The 20,004-nt window shown below is 34.6% G+C and overlaps 1 protein-coding gene and 1 pseudogene across 24 annotated transcripts in view; both read left to right on the top strand.

Moving 5' to 3' along the window:
- The window catches only part of Dlg1 (discs large MAGUK scaffold protein 1), a 220,945-nt gene that overhangs the window by 21,513 nt on the left and 179,428 nt on the right, over nt 1–20,004 (top strand). The window contains exon 1 of one of the 23 annotated variants that reach the window (XM_087186998.1): nt 9,347–9,922. The exons of 21 other annotated variants lie outside the window; for them this stretch is intronic. In XM_087186998.1, coding sequence (XP_087043124.1) covers nt 9,893–9,922 — 30 coding nt within the window. In that variant the 5' untranslated portion in view covers nt 9,347–9,892. Of the gene's footprint in view, nt 1–9,346; nt 9,923–20,004 lie in introns of those variants that run through there. One more of the 23 variants, XM_021255317.2, reaches the window with a different exon arrangement.
- Nucleotides 9,930–20,004, top strand: part of LOC147825380 (protein S100-A10 pseudogene) — a 46,165-nt pseudogene continuing 36,090 nt past the window's right edge. Inside the window, exon 1 of the transcript XR_015441146.1 lies at nt 9,930–20,004. This exon is cut by the window's right edge and continues 36,090 nt beyond it. The product of XR_015441146.1 is annotated as a protein S100-A10 pseudogene (transcript).

Genomic DNA, 20,004 nt, shown 5'->3' with positions numbered 1-20,004 from the left:
CCAATTGTTTTATCACACATTGTATAGTTACCTGTTTCCTCGTGTTATTTAACTTATTCTACTGTATCCTGTATTTCTGGTAACAAAGCTAGGTGTAAAGGTTGATTAGACTCATGTTTGGTAAGCAGACTTCATAGTGACATACACTTATGCATTGCTTAATGATCCATTGTGTTCTTAAAAATGTATCATTGGGCTATTTCCTCATTGTGAGTACATCGTAGAATGTACTTAAACAAATTAGATGACTACATTGTCGCTAGGTGTGATGATACCTTATAGACCATCTTATATATGGTATATGTGCAAATCTTGTCTGAAATATTTTGTAGCATATGACTATTTCATAATGCCTCATAGCAGGAAATATACAGTATGAAGTTGTTGCACTTGTGGAGCAAAGTTTGATTATTTAACAGGGGTGATCTCCAGTTTCTCCATTCTGATGGTATGTTTTCCTTTGCAGTTATGCAGTATAGTATGTATGGGGTAGTCTTTTGCCAGCTAATGTTGAATTTTCACCCATTCATGAATTTTATTGAATCAGCTATTTCATTTGCAATTTCAGAATATTGATTTCTTTCCTCCTAATTTCATACTATTTGTATTTATTAGTTGGCTTTCTCCTGTAAAAGTTTTATTTTCCATCAACTAAGGATGCATCTTTATACACTCGATCTTAGCCAAAAGACTGATAAGCAATGGGGGATGCATCTTTATAAAGCTTATATTATTTTCAATAACAAGTTTTCAGAGTAGAGTTTATGTGATAATCCCCTCCAAAAGTTCCCCGTTTTACTTGCTCTCTCTGTCTTTAAAAAGCTGTTGCTGTAGACTTTGCTTCTATGTCATTTGTGCCATTCCTTCCATCTTAGAATGTCTGTACCTTAGTCATCTTGATTGGCCCTGCTCAGTCTTCATGTGAGTCTTTACCCATCTTTTAGCTGAAATTAATCTATTCTGAATACCTATAGCACTTTGTATCTTTCTTTTTTCTTTGTGGCTGGTGGGGTGGGTGGCTGATCAAACCCAGGGCTTCATGCATACTAGACAAGTACTCTTACCACAGAGCTATGCCCCTAAACCCAGGTGACTTTGTAACTTTCTTATGGGACCTATTTTACTGTTATTTGGGCCCAAATATCTCTTTTAAAGTTATTTTGAAAAAAATTTACAACCACAGAAATTTATAAGAATAATAAAGTTGTTTTGTCACATTTGTCTGTTCTTTTTATACATTCACAAATATGTAAACTTTAATTTTTGCTGACCCATTTGAGAGCAAGTTGTCATGATCTTTTGCCTTTAAATTCTTCATTGTTTTTCCTAAGGACAGCAGTGTTTTCCTTTAAATTTTTAAAATTTTTATGAAAATTTCTAGAAATACACTGAAGAAATTTAAAACTGGCACAATACTATTATTTATATTGTTATTAGTCCATAAGTAAATTAAAGGACAGTTCTTACATGTCCTAGAATTACATATTCCCCAAAGCAGAGAGCTGACAAATTTTATAGCATAACTTTGTAAGTTGTCACCTCCTTGAATTTAGTGACTTCAAAATAATTGACAATCCTACATATTTTAGGTTGGTTCCATTTGCAGTTTCTTCAAGGTTCTTAGCCTCCTTCCTGATGCTTTATTTTTCTAGCAAAATACCTCAGTCAGACACTATCACAGATAAACTAGCTTCAGCTCCCTCTCTGCACCGGCAGAGTTAGTGTTGTCTTGTTTATTTAGCACTGGTTTTTAAATGGTGTGTTATTAAAACAATTTGTACAAAATTTAAAATACTGTACGACTCTTGAGCAAAGTCTGTAAAAATTTAAAATTTCCTCAAGGTCAAAAGCTGGTAGGAATACAAAATGAATTGTGAAGGGCTGGGGATGTAGCTCAGTGGCACCATGCCTGCCTCTCAAGCACAAGGTCCTGAGTTTGATCCTCAATACGGGAGAGGGGGTGTGAATTGTGAATTTATATAGGGGATTGCCACATGGCTGTGCCATTTCATCAGTAGCATATGAGCCATACTGCTGTTTACATGAGATTATCTATAAATGATTTTAATGACCACATGCTGTTACTGTACATTCAGTATTGAAATGGTAAGTGTGAGTGTTAGAATAGAAGGACCCACTCCCCAATCAGTAACTGAACTGGAAGTGAAATAGTGAGATGCTATGAGAAAAGTAAAACAACAGCCCTGTTATCCCAAGCTGCTGATCCAGACAAAACAAGCAAAATATTGCATAGTTACCAAGAAGATAAGTCTATATGAAAATCTAAGTGGGTCACAGAAGTTGTAGGTTTACATGCTCTGAGAATGCACCCCCATGAGTCTTGAATTATAAAACATTTTTGGTAATTCATTATTTAAGTAATTTTGATAGCTTTGTATCTGTATCTGCATTTATTACTTACTGTCTTTACTATTAATTATAACTTGTGTGACTTTTAAAACTCACCCCTTTTTTATTGCTATGGTGATACATGCTTATTGCAAAAATTTCTAACTATAAAAGTGTTTTAAATGATGTGAAATTTACCTCAGATAATATTAACAGCTTCTATATGCTATTAATCTTTTCCTCTTTTTGGACTCTCATTGTACCCTCTCTTCATGTCATATCTGTAACTTTTTTCTCTCTTGAGCCTGTTTCCTTCTTTATCGTTTAAGTAAGTTCAAAAACTGCATTAAAATAAAAGCAAGAATAAAAAAGCATTTCTCAGTAGGATCCTATAGTTTTCCTTCTCTTCTTACTAAACTTGAAAAGATAGTTTACCTTTTTTTCTTTACTTCTTTCCCATTCCCAACATAATATAACTTGGCTCCTGACCCTTGCAGTTACTGTTTTCTTTTCCCAGTAATTTACCTTAAACATTTTTCTGATTACGCAGATAACCAGGCTTATCTTTAAAAACACATATACAGGGAGCAACATAATATTGAGAGCTGGTTTTTTAAAATATTCTTTACCTAAGATAATGTCTTTTAACTATTTGGTGGAAATAGTAATCCATAGGTACCCATGGGAAATTGGTTGTCAGAATCTGCACATGATCAAGTTGGTTATATAAAATAACATGGTAGTTCCATATAACCTGCACAATGCTCCCATATACACTTATACCTAACACAATGTAAATGCTCTGTAAATAGCTGTTGTATTTTTTAGACAGTAGTAATGAGGAAAAAAGTCTATACAAGTTCAATACAGATGCAATTTTTTTCCCTAAAATCTGTGGTTGATTGAATCTACAGATGCAGAATCCATGGATACAGGAAACTTGACTGTATTTGTTTTAGCTAATCCTATATTTATTAATGTGTTAGCTTATATACAGTGGCACCTCAGTTCACAAATTCAATTCTCTCCACAATTCTGGTTGCAAACCAAACTGGACTAGGACCAACTCCATTTTCCTCAAAAGGTCAACATTGAACCTATCCATTGAATTTAATTCAGTTCTTGTCCAACTTGCTTTGTGACCAGAATTGTGGAATCAAGTTCATGAACCAAGGTACTCCTTGTATTTTTTTTTTAATGAGAGCTAATACCATCCTGTAACTTACTTTCCTTGTTGTATCTGATCATCTAGATGTATTTAGATCAGTTGTGCCACTGATCACTGGTGATATGACATAAAGCCCATCACTTAATTTCTTTACTCTTAATTTTAGCATTTGTAAGATGGGGATAATAGAACACTGCTCATGAGTTGTTTGTAAGTATGAAATGGGTAATTTCTGTAAACTTTAGATCAGAGGCTAATATAGAAATTGCTCAGTAAATGTTAGATTTCTTTTCTTTTTTTTTTTTTGGTACCAGGGATCGAACTTGGGACCTTGTGCTTGTGAGGCAGGCAGCAGAACCACTGAGCTAAATCCCCGGCCCAATACTAGATTTCTTATATTGAGACTACTTCTGTTTGTTAAGGTACTGCATACTTATTATTGATTTATTAATATAGCAAAAGAGAAAAAAACATAAATTCCTCTTAAGTGTTATTTTGGGTCTTTACTTTCCTTGATTTTTTTTTTTTCGTTGGCATTTGTCATCTGCTAACTGCTTTTCAACCTTGTTGGTTTTTCTTTTTGTTATGGGGGGGGGGGTTTCAATCATACAGGAACTACAGTGAATATTACCAGTATCCACGTACTTAACTACCTACCTTAAAATGTTGTATAGTTGAAGTCACTTTTTTTCACTATGATCACATTCTCCTACCTTGTCCCCCCAGAATTAACCTATCTTTAATTTGGTGCTTATCATTCTTATGTATTGTCAATTAGTTTTCTTTACGTTTCTTGTGCTTTGGATTCATTGAATTTCTTGGGTCTGTGGGTTTATAGGCTTTACCTATGTTAGAAAAATTTCATCTATTGTTTCTTTAAATATAGCTAAATATAGGTTGATTTGATTTAATTTGTCCTACAGCTTAGTGATGGGTTTCATCTTTTTTTCAATTTTTTGTTACAATTTCTGTTGCTATCTCTTCAAGTTCACTAATCTTCTGAAATGTCTAATCTGTTGTTAATCCCATTTAGTTAATTTTTCATTTCAACCATTAAATTTATCTCTAGAAGTTCAGTTTGGTTCCTTTTTATTTTCTGTATTTCATTAATATACTCATGCTTTCCTCTTTCTTCGTGAACATATGGGACGGAACTAAAGTAACTTTTAAAATGCTTTTATATAATAGTATCATCTATCATGTCTGGGTCTCTTTTTTTTTTATTGATTGTTTTTTGTCCTGTCTGTGTTGTATTTTTCTGTTTCTTGTCTGGTAATTTTTGTTTGTTTGTTTGTTTTTTTGTACCAGGGATCGAGCTCAGGACTTTGCGCTTGCAAGGCAGGCACCGGAACCACTGAGCTAAATCCCCCGGTACTTGTCTGGTAATTTTTAGTGAATTTGACAGGCATGACTTTTAGCTTTCATATTGTTAGTTTTTTGTTTTTTGTTTTGTTTTGGAGCAGAGTCGTACCATGCAGTTCAGGCTGTACTTCAATTCACTGTGTAGCCCAGTCTGGCCTTGAACTTGGCAGTCCTCTTGCCTCATCCTCCCTAATGCTGGGATTACAGGCGTGTGCCACTGTGGCCAGCCTAGCTTTTCATATTCTTGAGTTTTGTTTTGGGATGCAGTGAAATTACTTGGAAGCTTGCTTTTAAACATTTTTAGTGGGACTGAGTAGCCTTTAGTATAGGGCTAATTTTTTCCCAGTACTGTGGCAGTACTTCTCTTAGTCCTGTAACTGATGCCTTGCCTATTGTGAGTTTTTCCATTGTTTTTGGAGCTATTCTTTTCCAGCTTCACTCTTCAAACTTGAAGACTTAAGGGGAGCTCTGCAGATCTCTGGATCTCTCCATGCAGCTCTCTCCCTTCTACCCTTCCCTTGAATTTTAGACACCTTGGCCTTCCTAAACTCAGAATTCTATCTCCATGGCTTAGACCACTCACTGGGCTTTGTTAAATTTTACCCTCCCTTTGCTGCAGCCTGGAAACTTCATGTACAGTTATGGAACTCAGCTCATTTGTCTTCTCATAGAGATCCACTGTTTTGTCTGCCTTTGTCCAATACCTGAAAATCATCGCTTCATATTTGTTCCAAATTTTTAGTTGTTCAGGGCAGGAGAGTAAGTCTGTTCCCTATTATTCCATCATGGTTAGAAACAATTGCCTATGTATAGAAAGTTACTGGTATTCTAAAATACTGTTACTCATGTGCCTGAACGTTAGGTAAGGTATTCCCATCTAAAAAGAATTTGAGTCCTCCTAAAGTTACTTATATTACGTGGTGATTTCTAGATTATTTTGAACAACAGGTAACTAAGAGAACACATTGACTTGAAATGACCCTAGTTAGTGCTGGTTTGGATGTTTGTAGAAGATGCAGTAAGTGCAAAATTTAACATAGATTCATAATCATCCCTGGGTATGACCTTAAAAACTGCAAGTGTTAGGTGTTATATGTAAACTTCCTTTAAAGATTAATAAATACATTTAATAGTATTTTAGTTACGTTACAGAGTTTGTAACTGTACATACAGTCCAAATGGGAAAAATTGGCTTCTTATTATGCGAATAGGTACTAGTAGTAGTTTGGGATAAATGGTAGAGTGACATTTTAATTCAAAAAGGACAGCATCTCAACTTAGATTCTATGAAACTGATGTCTGATGGTTCAGATGGATGCTTAAAAAGTTACAGTAGGGCTGGGGATTTAGCTCAGTGGTTTCGCTGCCTGCCCCACAAGTGCAAGGACCTGAGTTTGATCCCCGGTGCCAAAAAAGAAAGAAAAGTTACAGTGACATTAATACTGTATCTAAGATGAATCTGAAGGTTTGATTAAAATTGTTTCCAAAAGTATGACTGGGATGAAAGTTAAACTGACTCAATAAAGTTAGATATTTGACTGTTTTATTTATATTAGAGTTGGCAAAATGATTCTAAAGGTTTTTTTTTAAATTGGGAAAATGGAGTGTCTAAGGGTCAATTCAGACTATTTTCAATTTTGTAATCACCTATAGTTCAGATGTTAGAGAGGGTATTTGTTAATTCAGCAAATACTTAGAGTCAGGTGTAGTGGTACACTCCTGTAATCCTAACTACTCAGGAAGCTAAGGGAGGAGGATTGCAAGTTCCAGGCCAACCTGGCCATTTTAATGAGATTCTGTCTCAGAATGGGCTGGGGGTGGAGCTCAGTGATAAAGTGCTTGCCTTAGCATACCTGAGACCCTGAGTTCAATCTCCACGACCAAAAACAAATAATTGGGAAAAAAACCACCAAATATTTACTGAGCCCCTGTAACAGTCTGGTCACATGACCCCACAAATGGTCTGGATAAAGTGGTAGATACGTGAGACATTCTAGAGTCTTACCCTTTTGGAGCTTAGAATCCAATGAATTTAGAAATTAAAACATAGGAATAAGTGGAGGGGCTCTTTGAAGCCATTGTGTTTTTTATTTTATGAAAGGGGAAACTGAACACCCCCCCCCAAAGAAAGTGATTAATGTCACATAGCCTGTTAATTGGCTGAATGATATTTCTGACTTGCTGTAAGAATTTTCGTCCTCCAAGGTTATGAGGTCTGCCACACTTGGGGATGCCTCCCATCTCTGGGCCAGACTATTGTAAATATAATAAAAATTTCCTGAGACATTTCACAACACTAAGAAACCAGCTAAAGGATATCATGTATCTTTTTATTTTCCTTCACAGAGTGCAATGCCCAGTCAGTACTTGAATATTGCCTACATTATTTTCAATAATCTGCTTAAAACTGGTAAGCTTCAAGGAGCCATGAGCTTTGAGTAGATTTTTACCTTTTCCTTTTAGGACCATATGATCACTGAAGGGTGGGATCAGGGGAAGGAAGTGCTGTCAGCTTTCAGAACATGTAATTTCCAGCCTTATTTTGTGTGGGAGAAGGGACAGTTTAGCTCAATGAAATATGTTTCTGCCTACTCCTCAAACCACAAATCACTCTGAGAACACAATTTCTTTTCTCTCTACTCTCACTTAGTGTAACACAGGACCCTCTGTGTCTGAATGTTTAGGGATTTTCCTGTCACACAACAAGCAGTTCTCCAGTGGACACCAGCTGAGTGTCCTATTAATTTAATTCTGAAAGTGTCTCTAGAGATAGTGTTAGGTCCCACAGGTTAGGAGCTCAACTCCACAAGACTTGACTCATCTCAGGTGTTAGTTGCAAGTACTAGTAGGTTGTCATCTGTACTTCTTACTGACCAGCTATATAAATTAGAGTTCTTATAACCCCCTCCTTGATTTTCATTAGTTTGCTAGTATGGCTCATTGAACTCAGGGAAACACCTATACTGGTTTAGTACAAAGGATATTATATAGGATATAGATGAACAGCCAGAGGGAGGGGTACATAGGCTAAGGACACTGTCTGGAAGAATCTTGAGTGCAGGTCTTTCTGTCCTCGTGGAGTTGGCATGTTCCACACTTCTGCCACATGGATATTTGCCAGTCCAGAAGTCCATAAAATCTTGTGTTGAAAGAGTTTTTTGTGGGGCTTGATCTCCAGTTACCCCATCCCTTCCTTGGAGGTTTGTGAAGAAGCTGAAAGTTCAGTCCCTCTAATCTTTTAATTTCTGATTTTTCTGATGACCAGCCTCATGCTGGCACTTTCTCATGGTCCCATGCTAAGTCAACTCATTGGTAAAAGCTCAGGTGTAATGGAAATCCTTATTGTGAATAACAAATGACTCTATCACTCAGGCTTTGGCAGGAGTTTTCTACGTTTTGCAACAGGAACCAGGGACAGAGACAAAAAGATCTTCCTTTCTGTCTGTCTTTTGTTTGTTTGGTTTTTTTTTTAAAACAAGGTCTTTCTGTGTTGTCCAGGCTGGCCTGGAACCCATACTCCTCCTGCTTCAGCCTCCTGTGAAGCTGGGACTATAGGTGTGTGCCACCATGCCTGGCTTAATATGTTTCATGTTACACTACAATAAATATATAGCTGCAGCTGGCATTAGTGTACTGAGCACTTAACAATGTTTGCATTATTCTCAGTGTTGCACATGTATTATTTCATTTAATCCTCACACAATAGCCCCATTAGGCTCTATTCAAGGTAAAAGTTCCACAGAGCCTGTCTAAAGTATACCCTTTTCGGCTTTAAACAAAAGGGTGCACCTACTAAATATCAGGAATAACAATAACAACAGTGTGATGCTTACTGTTTGATAAGTTCTAACTTTCTCACCCCTCACAGTGAAACTTGGTTTAGTATCGAAGTTGCTGATGTAGCCCATGCTGACATTTTAAGAGTAAGAGTTGTGTATAAGAAGCAAGTGACAACAATTCAGTTTGAATTGGAGGTCATTCATAAAATCTGTGCACTGTGAAGAAATATTGTGAACAAAAACAGTACATCATACTTTCTTGCTATACGTTTGTGGAGGGAGTGTGGGTGGATGCTTATTAAACTGCAAGCCAATACCATCCCTGTGCCTCGTGCCCTGTATATTAGCCTGTCTGTATTCCTGATGATCTTGAGGACTGGATGGGAATTTACAAAGTTAGATGACTTCTGGGTTAAAAACAAAGACTTCCTGAGTTTGAAGGTAGTACATAGTTTATAACTATCTTTTCTTGGTGGGTTTCTTTCTTTCTTTCTTTTTGGAAGGGCAAAGGACTAGGTGAAATGGATTTAGTAAGGCATTGAAGTTAAAATTTGGCTTCACTGGTGAAATATAGTTATTTACTTTGTAAAGAGAGAGAAGGTAAGTTTTTAGAGATAATATTTTAAATTATTACATTTTCTTCTTTCTGCTCCCCTTCTCAAAAATACCACATGGAATATTCCATTCATTACTGCCTGAGAAAGTCATTACTTTGCAGGCTGCAGTTGCTGAAATGGTTTAGTGGCAGAAATGTTTGCTTGCATTTTTTTAGTGATTTCTTTTTGGTAGTTGTTTTTTGAATATCTAAACTGTAGCAAACAAGGTGAAACAGATTTTAATTTATATTGGGGAAACCTTGTGGAGCATTTCATCAGATGACTCCTTGTCAACCTCATATCTTGAAAAAAGAGATTAATGAAATAGCATCCGAAGCAGCAGTAGACTCTTGTGGAATAAACCCTGATATCTTCTACAGTGTTTTATGGGATAATTTCAAGTTCTTCAGATGCAGATTACATAAAGAAGATTGTAGGACACGTGACACATTTTTTTTTTTGTATTTCAAATAGTAGAAAAATTGCTACCTCTAAGAATGGATCCTAGAGAGAGATTGTCACAGTTATAACTTTTCATCTACAATTTTATACAACTTTTTATTTTTAAATTTTTTTTCAAATAGGGAACTTGAAATAGTTTTGCTTCATGTATAAAATATTATTGTAATGTTAGAATAATGGATTGCTTGTGCATTGTAACCACAAAGGTAAGATACAATATGCTTTCCTGTTTCACTGTTAGTAACAGATAGAGACTTTTTGTTTATAATGTATTTAAAAGATAAAGTGTTAGAATTGTTAGATGTTTGAAAACAGATATTTCAATCTATGTGATGCTTAGTTCGTATTCTTTATGAAAGGCTGTGTTTCTGAAGGTATTTAGATAGCTAAAAATAGTGTGTAAAACAGATTTCTTTTCCCTAATATTTACAGGAAGCTTTTCTCCTAACAGCAGAGGTCTTATAAGGCCCTGGTTACATTTAAATCTTTAAAAAAATATTCTCGAAGTTGTTCTCTTCCACTTTATTTTGTGTCTCAACTTGTCATGCTAGTTGAAAGTATAATTCATCTTGAGAACATTTTCTAGACTATTCCATTTATTGCAAATATAGTTAATTTTTTAAAGAAGAAAATGGTCCAGTTCTGATTGTGTTGCCTTTGGAAAAATGTTGATTTGGATTTAAGATGATTAAACTTACTGTACAAGTACTTCTTAAAGTACTTGTTTTAAAGCCTGTTTTGCTCATTGTCCTCAAAGTGCAACATACTTAACTGTATCTCTAAGTTTGTCTTCCTTTATTTCTAAACACCAGTTTGTGAACATTGTGTGATTGTGTTATAGATTCTGGCTGCTTACATTTAAAGTTTATACATTGGTTTTTAAAATATGAGATAATTTACTCTTTTGGTTTTTATTTCTGTATATTGATGGTGTTACATAGTGATTGTTAAATGAAATTGAGATTTTTAAGATGATATTCAGTGACAAAAGAATAAGTAAATTTGTAATTTCTGAAAGTAGGCTGTTTCCTGTATAGTGAACTGTTTCTCACTATGAGAAGAAACAGTGGGAAAATTGATGTAAATTACTATTCCACACAGTCTTACAGTTCAGCAGGACCTGATGGGATACAGACATGCCTATTATGTGAGCGCCCCCCCCCATTTATAAGAAGATGTCTTCTGTACCTCTAAGTAAACTCTTACAATGAAGTATTCCTAAAGAATGTTTAAAAGGCACGAAAGCCTGGAAAACAGGGTTCTTCTTTATGAGTTCTTCTTACAGTCATTGGTAGTTGTTTCTCCCTGTAATTTTTATCATTTCATTCAGTTTAATTTTCTCTAATATAGGAAGGTTAATTGAAATTTTGTCTCTTTTCTTTCCTCCTTCTTGATAGATTTAAAATTGTTTATCCTTAAAGTATTTATAAATTTTTATTATGTAACTGATAAAAATAGAAGATGTAGGTTGGAAGTTAGGAAGCCTAAAACATTATTTGTAGTTACTTTAAAAAACGTAAATTAAAGTGATTTGTTCTATTATTAGAAGTAAACTCTTAGAATATTTTAAAGCAGTGATTACAGTAGGAAAACCGAAATTCTTGATTTTCTTCTCAACCAGAGGATACAGTACATCCTCCCCCTTCCTGGCTCCCTACCAGTCTTTTCTCTTTTTTGATCTTTAAAGAACTTTATAGTTTTATATGTTTTTAAAGTCTGACAGTGTAGTTGATTTAATTCTATCATGTTAATACTGAAACACCTTTCCAAGTGAATTTTTTTTCATCATCCGCCTCTCTTTTCTCCCACTTGTGTAGGCACGGTGAGCTAGGTAGGCATGTTGCATCACTGCTACCATGGATACTCTTAAGAACAGGCATGTGGGTTGAGCTAACGCAGTGATGATCAGTTTTCTGAGGTCCCCCCCATAACTATTTCTTCACAATGAAGACTTATTTTAAAGTGTTTGCAAATGACTAGGTTGTGAGATGTGATGACTAAATTATCACTGCTATTGAACTGCCAAATCTTGGCCTCCATTTACAGTAGAATTAATGTCATATACTAATTTAAGACAGTCATAAAGGGGGCTTATATTCCTTTTCTGATTAATATATTTCAAACACAAGTGTAATACTTGTTTTGTCTCTTGGTGAAAAAGAAAATATGGTTTCCCTTTCAGTTAAAAAAAATTGTTCTGGATGTAGATATTTTTGAGGGGAAAGATGCTAGAGGGCATTTGTACCATGGCAGTATTTCTGTCATTCAGTAATTCGGATACAACATTTTCTCATAATGTCTTTCTAGGAGATACTTAGTTTTATGTTTGGAAGTTCTTATGTTTTTAGTTAGCTGCTTTGTAAATATGCCAATTTGTGTGGAACTAATAATGTTAGGGACCAGGCAGAGAAATGTGGTTTTGTCAGCTCATTATCACATAGGAAAATAAACTGAGAGCATACAAGGTCTAACAAGAATGATTTGAGAATATTATTATATATAGTATATTTTCTTATACTATCAGTAAAACAAGTTTATGTGTAAACTTGCAGATAAGAACATTCATCCTTTATCATAGAAATTTTTAAGCTGTGTAGTAACTTCTGGGAGTGAAGGAGGGAAAGGGGACAGGCAGGCCTAAGTTAGTTGAGCATCAAAATTTTTTACAGTAGAATTATCCCTTTCTCCATTTCTTGTTTTACTGCTTGTTGATCAAATAAGTAGAAAAAGAATGTTTTCTATCCTGTCATTTTAGGATCATTTAGCAGAAGCTCAGATAGGTACCAGGAAAAAGAACTGAGAAAAGAAAAAAAAATTGTGTGGGTTCTTAAACCTGGAAAGGAGAATATAAGCTTTTATATTTCAGAAGATTCTCTTATATTCAGTGCCAGTTTAACTTAACTGGCCAAAATTTGGAATCCATATTAAAAGTCATCAGGACAGTGTTTGAAACGTGAAATCTTGGGTGTCTATCCCAATTAAGGAATTGGCAACATATATGTTTAGGGGAGGTATAGACCAGGTTTTCATTCTTTGTGTTAAGAGGAATTTTTTTCAGTTATTGCGAGGTTGTTCCTTCATCTTTGAGATCTTTATGCATAACAGTTTGCAAGCCTGTACCCCTTAATCTTACTACAACCCTTTAGATTCCAATTTATAGGTTACTTTCTCAAGTATTCTTTGATTCCTGATTAAGCTGCTGTACTTCTTCAAAAGTTGCTTTGTTTATAATACATAGTATATCATTTAAAATTATTACAATATGTTTTTCATTAGATTATAACCATTACAAAGTAAGACTCTCCCCCCGCCGTGTATCTGCTTGACCTTGTGTTAAAAAAATGACTATTTTACTTTGTAATGCATTTTTAAGCCTGTTTAATATGGTCTAATATGATAAACTAAGTTTATCATTTTTGCTTATAATGAATTCAGAACAATCAAGAAAATAGCCTATTTTTCCATTGTTTTCCACCTATTTCCTAGCTTATCATCATATCTTGACACTTAATTTGCTATTCATTTAAATTGATTTGACTGTACATATGAAGTTGACTTTATCTATTGTTTGTGGCATATACTTGATTTGGGAGAAACAGAATCCTTTCTCATTTTATAGTGTTTACTTCCATCGCTGAGCTGCAGAATGTTAATAACTTCAGCATTGAACTTTCTGTGATGGTGGAAATGTTCTATATCTACACAGTCCTATCTACTAGCACAGACAACCTGAATTTTAATTTTAATCTAAATAGTCTCAGATTATTGGTCTATGACAATAATTTTTATATACCTGACATCTTTTCAGTTATTTGCTCTCCCTGAATTTTTTAAACATTGGTTTTATTGAGTAATAAACTCACCTAATTAAAAAATCAAAATTATCATTAAAAATTTATGTAGATATGTCTCACTTCTATCTTTTCTCCCCTTGGCTCCCGTAGGAAACTATGTTTCTATTTATCTTTTCACTACCTAAACATATACAAGTAAACCAGAATGTCTTTTCTCTCTTGCCTTATAAAATAGGTAGTGTGCTTTATATTTATCCAATCCTTTACCCCTTGCTGGTTTTACTTTGAATATCCAGATGGCTTCTCCATATTAGTCCATAGAGTTTTCTTCATTCTTTAAAACTATCTTTGTGTGAATGTATTTAACCCAAGATGGATTTTTAAGTAAATATCCTTCAATAATTTGTTTCACTGGGAAAAAAGAAAATTTGGATTCACATCTAATACTGTATATCAGGAAAGATTCTAGATGCTATGGTTTGAATGATAGGGTTCCCTTGAGTGGTTGTGGGCTTTGGGAGCTGATGATGTCATGAGGATTGGACCTCATGAGTCAAATTGAGCACCCTTAGAATAAGATTTAGGGTTAAAAGATTCAGGGTGAAAAGCACTTTATTGCCTTTTTTCCTTTTCTGCCATAGAAACATTTTTAATATTCTGATAAATATTGCCAAGTTTAAAAAAATCTAATAATCTTCAGACTGTTTTCCAGCTAAAGTGTCTTACATTATATTTAGTATATTTTCACTAAGTTATTTCTTCCCTCTTTGTATCTGGAATGGCTCATTGTGGCTCTTATCCATGGTGATTATTTCTTTACACTGCATAGTATGTTGTCTTGTTTTGGGGGGTTTTTTTTAACTATTTTTCCTTTTTATTAACTTTTAGGCTCCAGTTAATATTCATCTGATATTCATCTTATTTGAGACATACTGAATTACAATAATTGAGGTTGCTTTCAAGTCCTACTTTTATTTTCTGCTCATCCTTTTACAAGTTAATCTTTCTAAAGGAATAACTAGGGTTTCCTCTCTCTCTATCTCTTTTTCTGTCTCTAACTCTATCTCTCTCTGTGAATTTTTACAGTTCTTATAGACTTGTTTCTGCAGCAGCCACTCAACAAAACTTGTGCTGCTTAGAATGAGCAGAGAGTGAAGGATAATAGCCAAGAACTCAGGCTCTGGCGAGTGTTGAGGTTCTGGTCTCGTCCTGGACAAGTTGTTTATTATTCCCTCTGAGTTACAGTTTCCTAATCTGTAACATGGGAGAAATAATGGAACCTACTTTTGAGAATGTTTAAAGATTAATTGAACTAAAACATGTCAGTGTGTGAAATGATGACTGGCACATGATAAAACTTTACTAATATTAGCAGATCTTTTTAATAATTTTTATTAAATAATATATAGTCTGCTGGCTGGACAGAAAAGTGTTTTCTGAATCACTCTTTCCGTCTTTTATAATACTTGTTCCTTGTCCTTTATGACTAGGGTGCTAGTTTTCTTCTATAAGAAGTAGTGGATGGTTTAAGTATAGCTCATCAAAGAGAAGTTGGAAATTTGAATAATGAGAATATGAAAGAGGATGAGATCTAAAGATGCTTCCACTCATCCCTGTTACTGTTTTATCAACTTCTTACTTTGCTGCTTGTATTTTGGATCTTAGAGCTATCAGAGCTATCATAATGCCTTATATTCTGAGACAGTTCTGAATCTCTAGTTGTCATTGTTGATGACCATAATATAATACTTCTCTATGGTAATTGGTGTGTAACTATCTTATGGGTATAGAAAAAGGATTGTCTTTTGTCTTAGTCACTTTCTCATTGCTGGGACCAAATACTCAAAACCCACAACTTAAAGGAAGAAGGATTTATTTTGGCTAACATTTTCAGTGCATGAATGGGTACGCCCAAGGCAGCGGGTAGGCACAGCAGAAGAGGCTGGACAGAAGAAAGCTGCTCATGTTATGGCAGCCAGGAAACAGAGCGGGAGATAGACTCTTTGTGGTCACAGTCCCCCATTGACCTGCCCCGAATGAGGCCCCACCTCCTAACAAGCCAACTATTGCACCTCCATAATCTAATCACTTCCCAAAGCGCTACCTGTGAACACATGAAGCTTTTGGGGATGTTCTAGATCCCAAGCATAACACCTTTATGTGAAAATAGATATTTGTGACTCCAGTGGATATTCAACAAGTATTCATTTTAACTGGATACCTGATAAAATAGTAAGTAATAAATTGCTAGAGAAATTGTGCGTATTTGGTTTATCTGCTTGGGAGTTATAAATACCAAATGTGGCTCTTTGGGTAAGATATTCCTATATTAATTAATAAAATCAAGGGACTTTTTTTTTTTTTTTTTTTTTTTTGTGACTGAGTCTTGCTGTATTGTCCAGGCTGGTTTCAAATAATCCTCCTGCCTCAGCCTCTCAATAAGCTGAGACATCAGGTCCACACCAGCACACCTGGCTTTATCATGAAGTTTTATATACAGTAGGTTATATTGAAATTGTGTCTTAGTACCTTTGAAAAGGGTGTGATACCTTTTAAAAGTCTCAGTACAGAAATTTCAGATGTTTTAGATTTTTAGTTAAAATGAATAGAAATGCTGCCCTCTACTGATGGCTGATTGTTTTACTGCCATGTAAAAATGTTCACTAACCCAGTAGGATGCATTTTTAAGAGATATGTATTATACTAGAAGGTTGAAGCAAAACTGTATAAAATATTATAACATTAATTAAGTAATTCTAATGTGCATAAAATATCTTTTTTGTTATTTCAGCTTTTAGAAGAACTTGGGTCCTGGAACAAACTTTAGTTTTAGTTACCCATTTTGTTACCTCAGTTTTAAGTAATTGCTAGATTGATCCCTTTTGATTGTGTGACTCAGAGCTTGTAATGATAACTCATAAGCAAACTATAGGTAAAGATAATATAATTACTTTTTTGTTTACCTTATGCACTTAATGTTTAAAAATTTGAAATTTTTCAAAATATTTCAAATTTTAATCAGTGGTAAATCAGAGATATAAGGGCTGGAGATTTAGCTCAGTGGCGTAGCCCCTGCCTGGCAGGCACAAGCTCCTGAGTTCCATCCTCAGTACCAAAAAAAAAAAATAGAGATGTAAGGTTTTGGTGCAAAGATCCACAAGCAGGCACTGCTTTACAATTTTCACTGTAAAATGAGGGAGTTAGAAGAGATGGTTTTTAAAGATTCTTTTCAGCTTTGTATTATTGAGTGCCTACTGTATACAATGTCCTACACTATATAAAAGATAACCTGGAAAACAAAGACTGGGTAGCACCTACTCTGGATCCAAGGGCTGACAAACTGACCACTGGACCAAACCAGGCTATGCTCATCCATTTACTTACTGAGTATGGCTGTTTTTGTGCTACAGTGGCAGAGATGAGTAGTGGCAACAGAGATCATGAAAACGCTAAAATATTTATTTTCTGGCCCTTTACAAAAAGTGTTTGCTGAACCCTATTCCGGATAAAATTCTAGTGTAGTGCAAAAGACTAATTTTAAGTGAATGTTTCTGAAGAACATATGGACAAAATGCCAGGCATAGTTTAAAGCATGCAATTAAGGAAAATAGGCTTTCTGTATTGGCACCAATTTTCCAATTTAGAAGTATACTGACGTCTTTTTCAGTAATTCCCAAAGTTTCTTGATAATTGGCTGTTGTCAGGAATTCTGGTTCACAGTCTGGTTATCATCATCTTCATCATCTTTATTATTGTTTTTCCTCTTTAAAATGTACAAATTTACATATGCAGTTTGATGCCTTTTTATTACTATAATCACCACTCATATAAAGGTATAAAACATTTTCAGTACCCTAAAAGCTTCACTTGTCTTTTCCAAGACAATATGCCCTCCTCAGAGGTAATCATTTTTCTGACTTTTATCACTGTAGATTAGTTTTGTTTTTTTTTTTTGGTACCAGGGATCAAACTTGGGTCCTTGTGCTTGCGCAGCAGGCGGCGAAACCACTGACGTAAATCCATGGCTCTGTAGATTAGTTTTGAACTTCATATAAACATAAACATGTAGAATTACGGTTTTACTCAGTCTTTGTATGCTCCTCATAATTATTAAATTAATAATTTAAATTTGTTTCTTTTTATTACCTTGTATTCCATTGTATGAATATACTATAGTTCATTATTCTGGTATGAGGAAATTTGAATTTACAGTATAGGTGTTATGAATAAATCTTTAAACATTCTTATACTGTACAAATTTTTTTAGACTGTGTCCTAATTTTTCTTGAGTATATAAGTAGGATGTAAAGTTTTAAATTTATCTTGTAGTGCCCTTATCGGGAAGTTTTTATTTAATAGAACAGATTGGGTGCAGTGAATCAAAGGTACAATTTCACCTACTTTATAAGTTTGTCTGATCCATTGCTCGGTTAGAAAGTGGTAACTTTACATTTCTTCATGAACTCTCTTGATTAAGACAGCCTGCATTTTAACCAAAGCAAGCAAGTTTTATTTCTAGTGTCAACTTTGATTGTTGTTGGTATCTAGAGACCTTTGCTAAGAATTCTAACAGTTTGAAAGAGTGCTATCATCAACTACTAGTCTTTGCCATATCCAGCAAACTGCAGAAGAATGAGGGGACTTGGCAGAAGAATGGAATCATTTGTATTTAATGTACTTTGAAAGTTCTTACATACTGAATATAGTTCTATGGCATCTAGGATTACTTCAAAATAAAAAATAAGACTACTTCATTATTTGGATATGTCACAGATTTTATGTCATTTACTGTATTTGTCACTTTTTAGAATGTGTTTCCTTCTTTAGAGGTTCCACTTTTCTTTTTAAATTAATTATTGCTTCCATCTTACACATCTATTCCTCTATCATTTTATATATTTTAAATTGCCATTTTAAAGTCCATTCCAACATCTGTGTTGTCTAGTTTTGCTGTGGGTCTTTTGGTTGCTTTTCTCTAATTCGTATTTTCCTGCTTCTTTGTATCTTGAAAATATTTTTTGTGCCTTATCATAATTTATAAAAGAAACATTAACACTGATCCCAGTGTTCTTTTAAGAATTTGGAGTGAAGGGCTGGGGATTTAGCTCAGTGCTTTCGTTGCCTGCTGCTCAAGTGCAAGGACCCAAGTTTGATCCCTGGTACCAAAAAAAAAAAAAAGAATTTGGAGTGAGAGTAATGAATTAGGAGTTGCATTTGTTTAGGTGCAGGTTACTGTTTTAGTTACTTTGATCACTTTTCTTTTCAAGTATTGTAATGATTTGATCAGTCTTGGGTCTTTCATAGGTCCTTTTCACCAGGACATGAAGAACTTTGAATTGTGAGACTGAAGAAATGATTTACGGCTCTTGCACCCCAGTTCACAACCTTCTACAGTATAGTACCTTCTGTAAATATCTCATGAAGGCAGTCTAGTGTATGGGGACAAGTAACTTAACATTTTGGGCTCCTCCAGATTTCACCTTGTCAGGCTAACCCCTTTATTAATAGAGTTACTCAGTCGGTAACAGGCCCAATTCCTTGCCCACATACATAGATCTGATCTTACAATCTATTTAGGTAAGTGTCTGCCTTCTTAGGAAAGGCTCATCTTGTTGGAATTTAGATTCTTTAGTCTAATTTGTGTTCACAAGTTTCCATTATCTTTTGTAAAATCAGTCTTTATTTCGGGATACTTTAGAATCACGTTTGCAGAAACTTAATTCAGAGATCCCATGTGCATTTACCCAGTTTTCTCTAACGATAACTGTAGTGTGATAGTATTAACCAGGATATTGACATTAATACATTCAGGATACAAGACACTGCCATCATTGCATAGATCCATCATGTTGCCTTTTCTCCTTGCCACACCCACTTCATTTCACCCCACTTTGTTCTTAACTCAAGCAACCACTGATCTAGTTTCTATTTCTGTTTTGTCAGACCAAGAATTTTATATAAATGTGGATTAGCTTTATTTATTCAGCGTAATTTTCTGGAGATTCATCTAGAAAACTTGTTGCATACATCAGTAGTTGCTTTTTGTTGCTGAGTACTATTCTGTAGCATCACATACCACCTTTCAGCCATTTACCATTTGAAAGACTTGTGTATTTTTCCAATTTTTGATTACTACAAATAAAGCTGCTTTAAACATTTGTTTAGAGATTTTTGTGAACAGAATTATTCCTGTGGGACAAATACCCAGAGAGGAGTGCAGTTTCTGGGTTATGTGATACTTTTTTTTTTTTTTTAACTGCTAAACTGGTTTTTGGAGTGGCTGTACCATTTTACATTGCTATCAGTAGTGTGTGAATGATTCACTGCAACCTTGTCAACATTTGGTGTTATCTCTTTTTTATTTTAACCATTTTCATAAGTGTATAGTTATAGTTCATTTTGGTTTTAATTTACATTTTCCCAATGGTTAATGATTTAGGACATCTTTTCATGTGCTTATCTGCTGTTTACATGACCTTTTTTTGTGAAATGTC

This window comes from Heterocephalus glaber, unplaced genomic scaffold (genome assembly GCF_053883595.1).
Source record: "Heterocephalus glaber isolate CG9 unplaced genomic scaffold, H.glaber_assembly_v1.0 deba00001504, whole genome shotgun sequence".
Lineage (NCBI taxonomy): Eukaryota > Metazoa > Chordata > Mammalia > Rodentia > Bathyergidae > Heterocephalus > Heterocephalus glaber.
The sequence above is the reverse complement of the archived record's forward strand: the minus strand, read 5'-3'. Positions and strand labels throughout refer to the sequence as shown.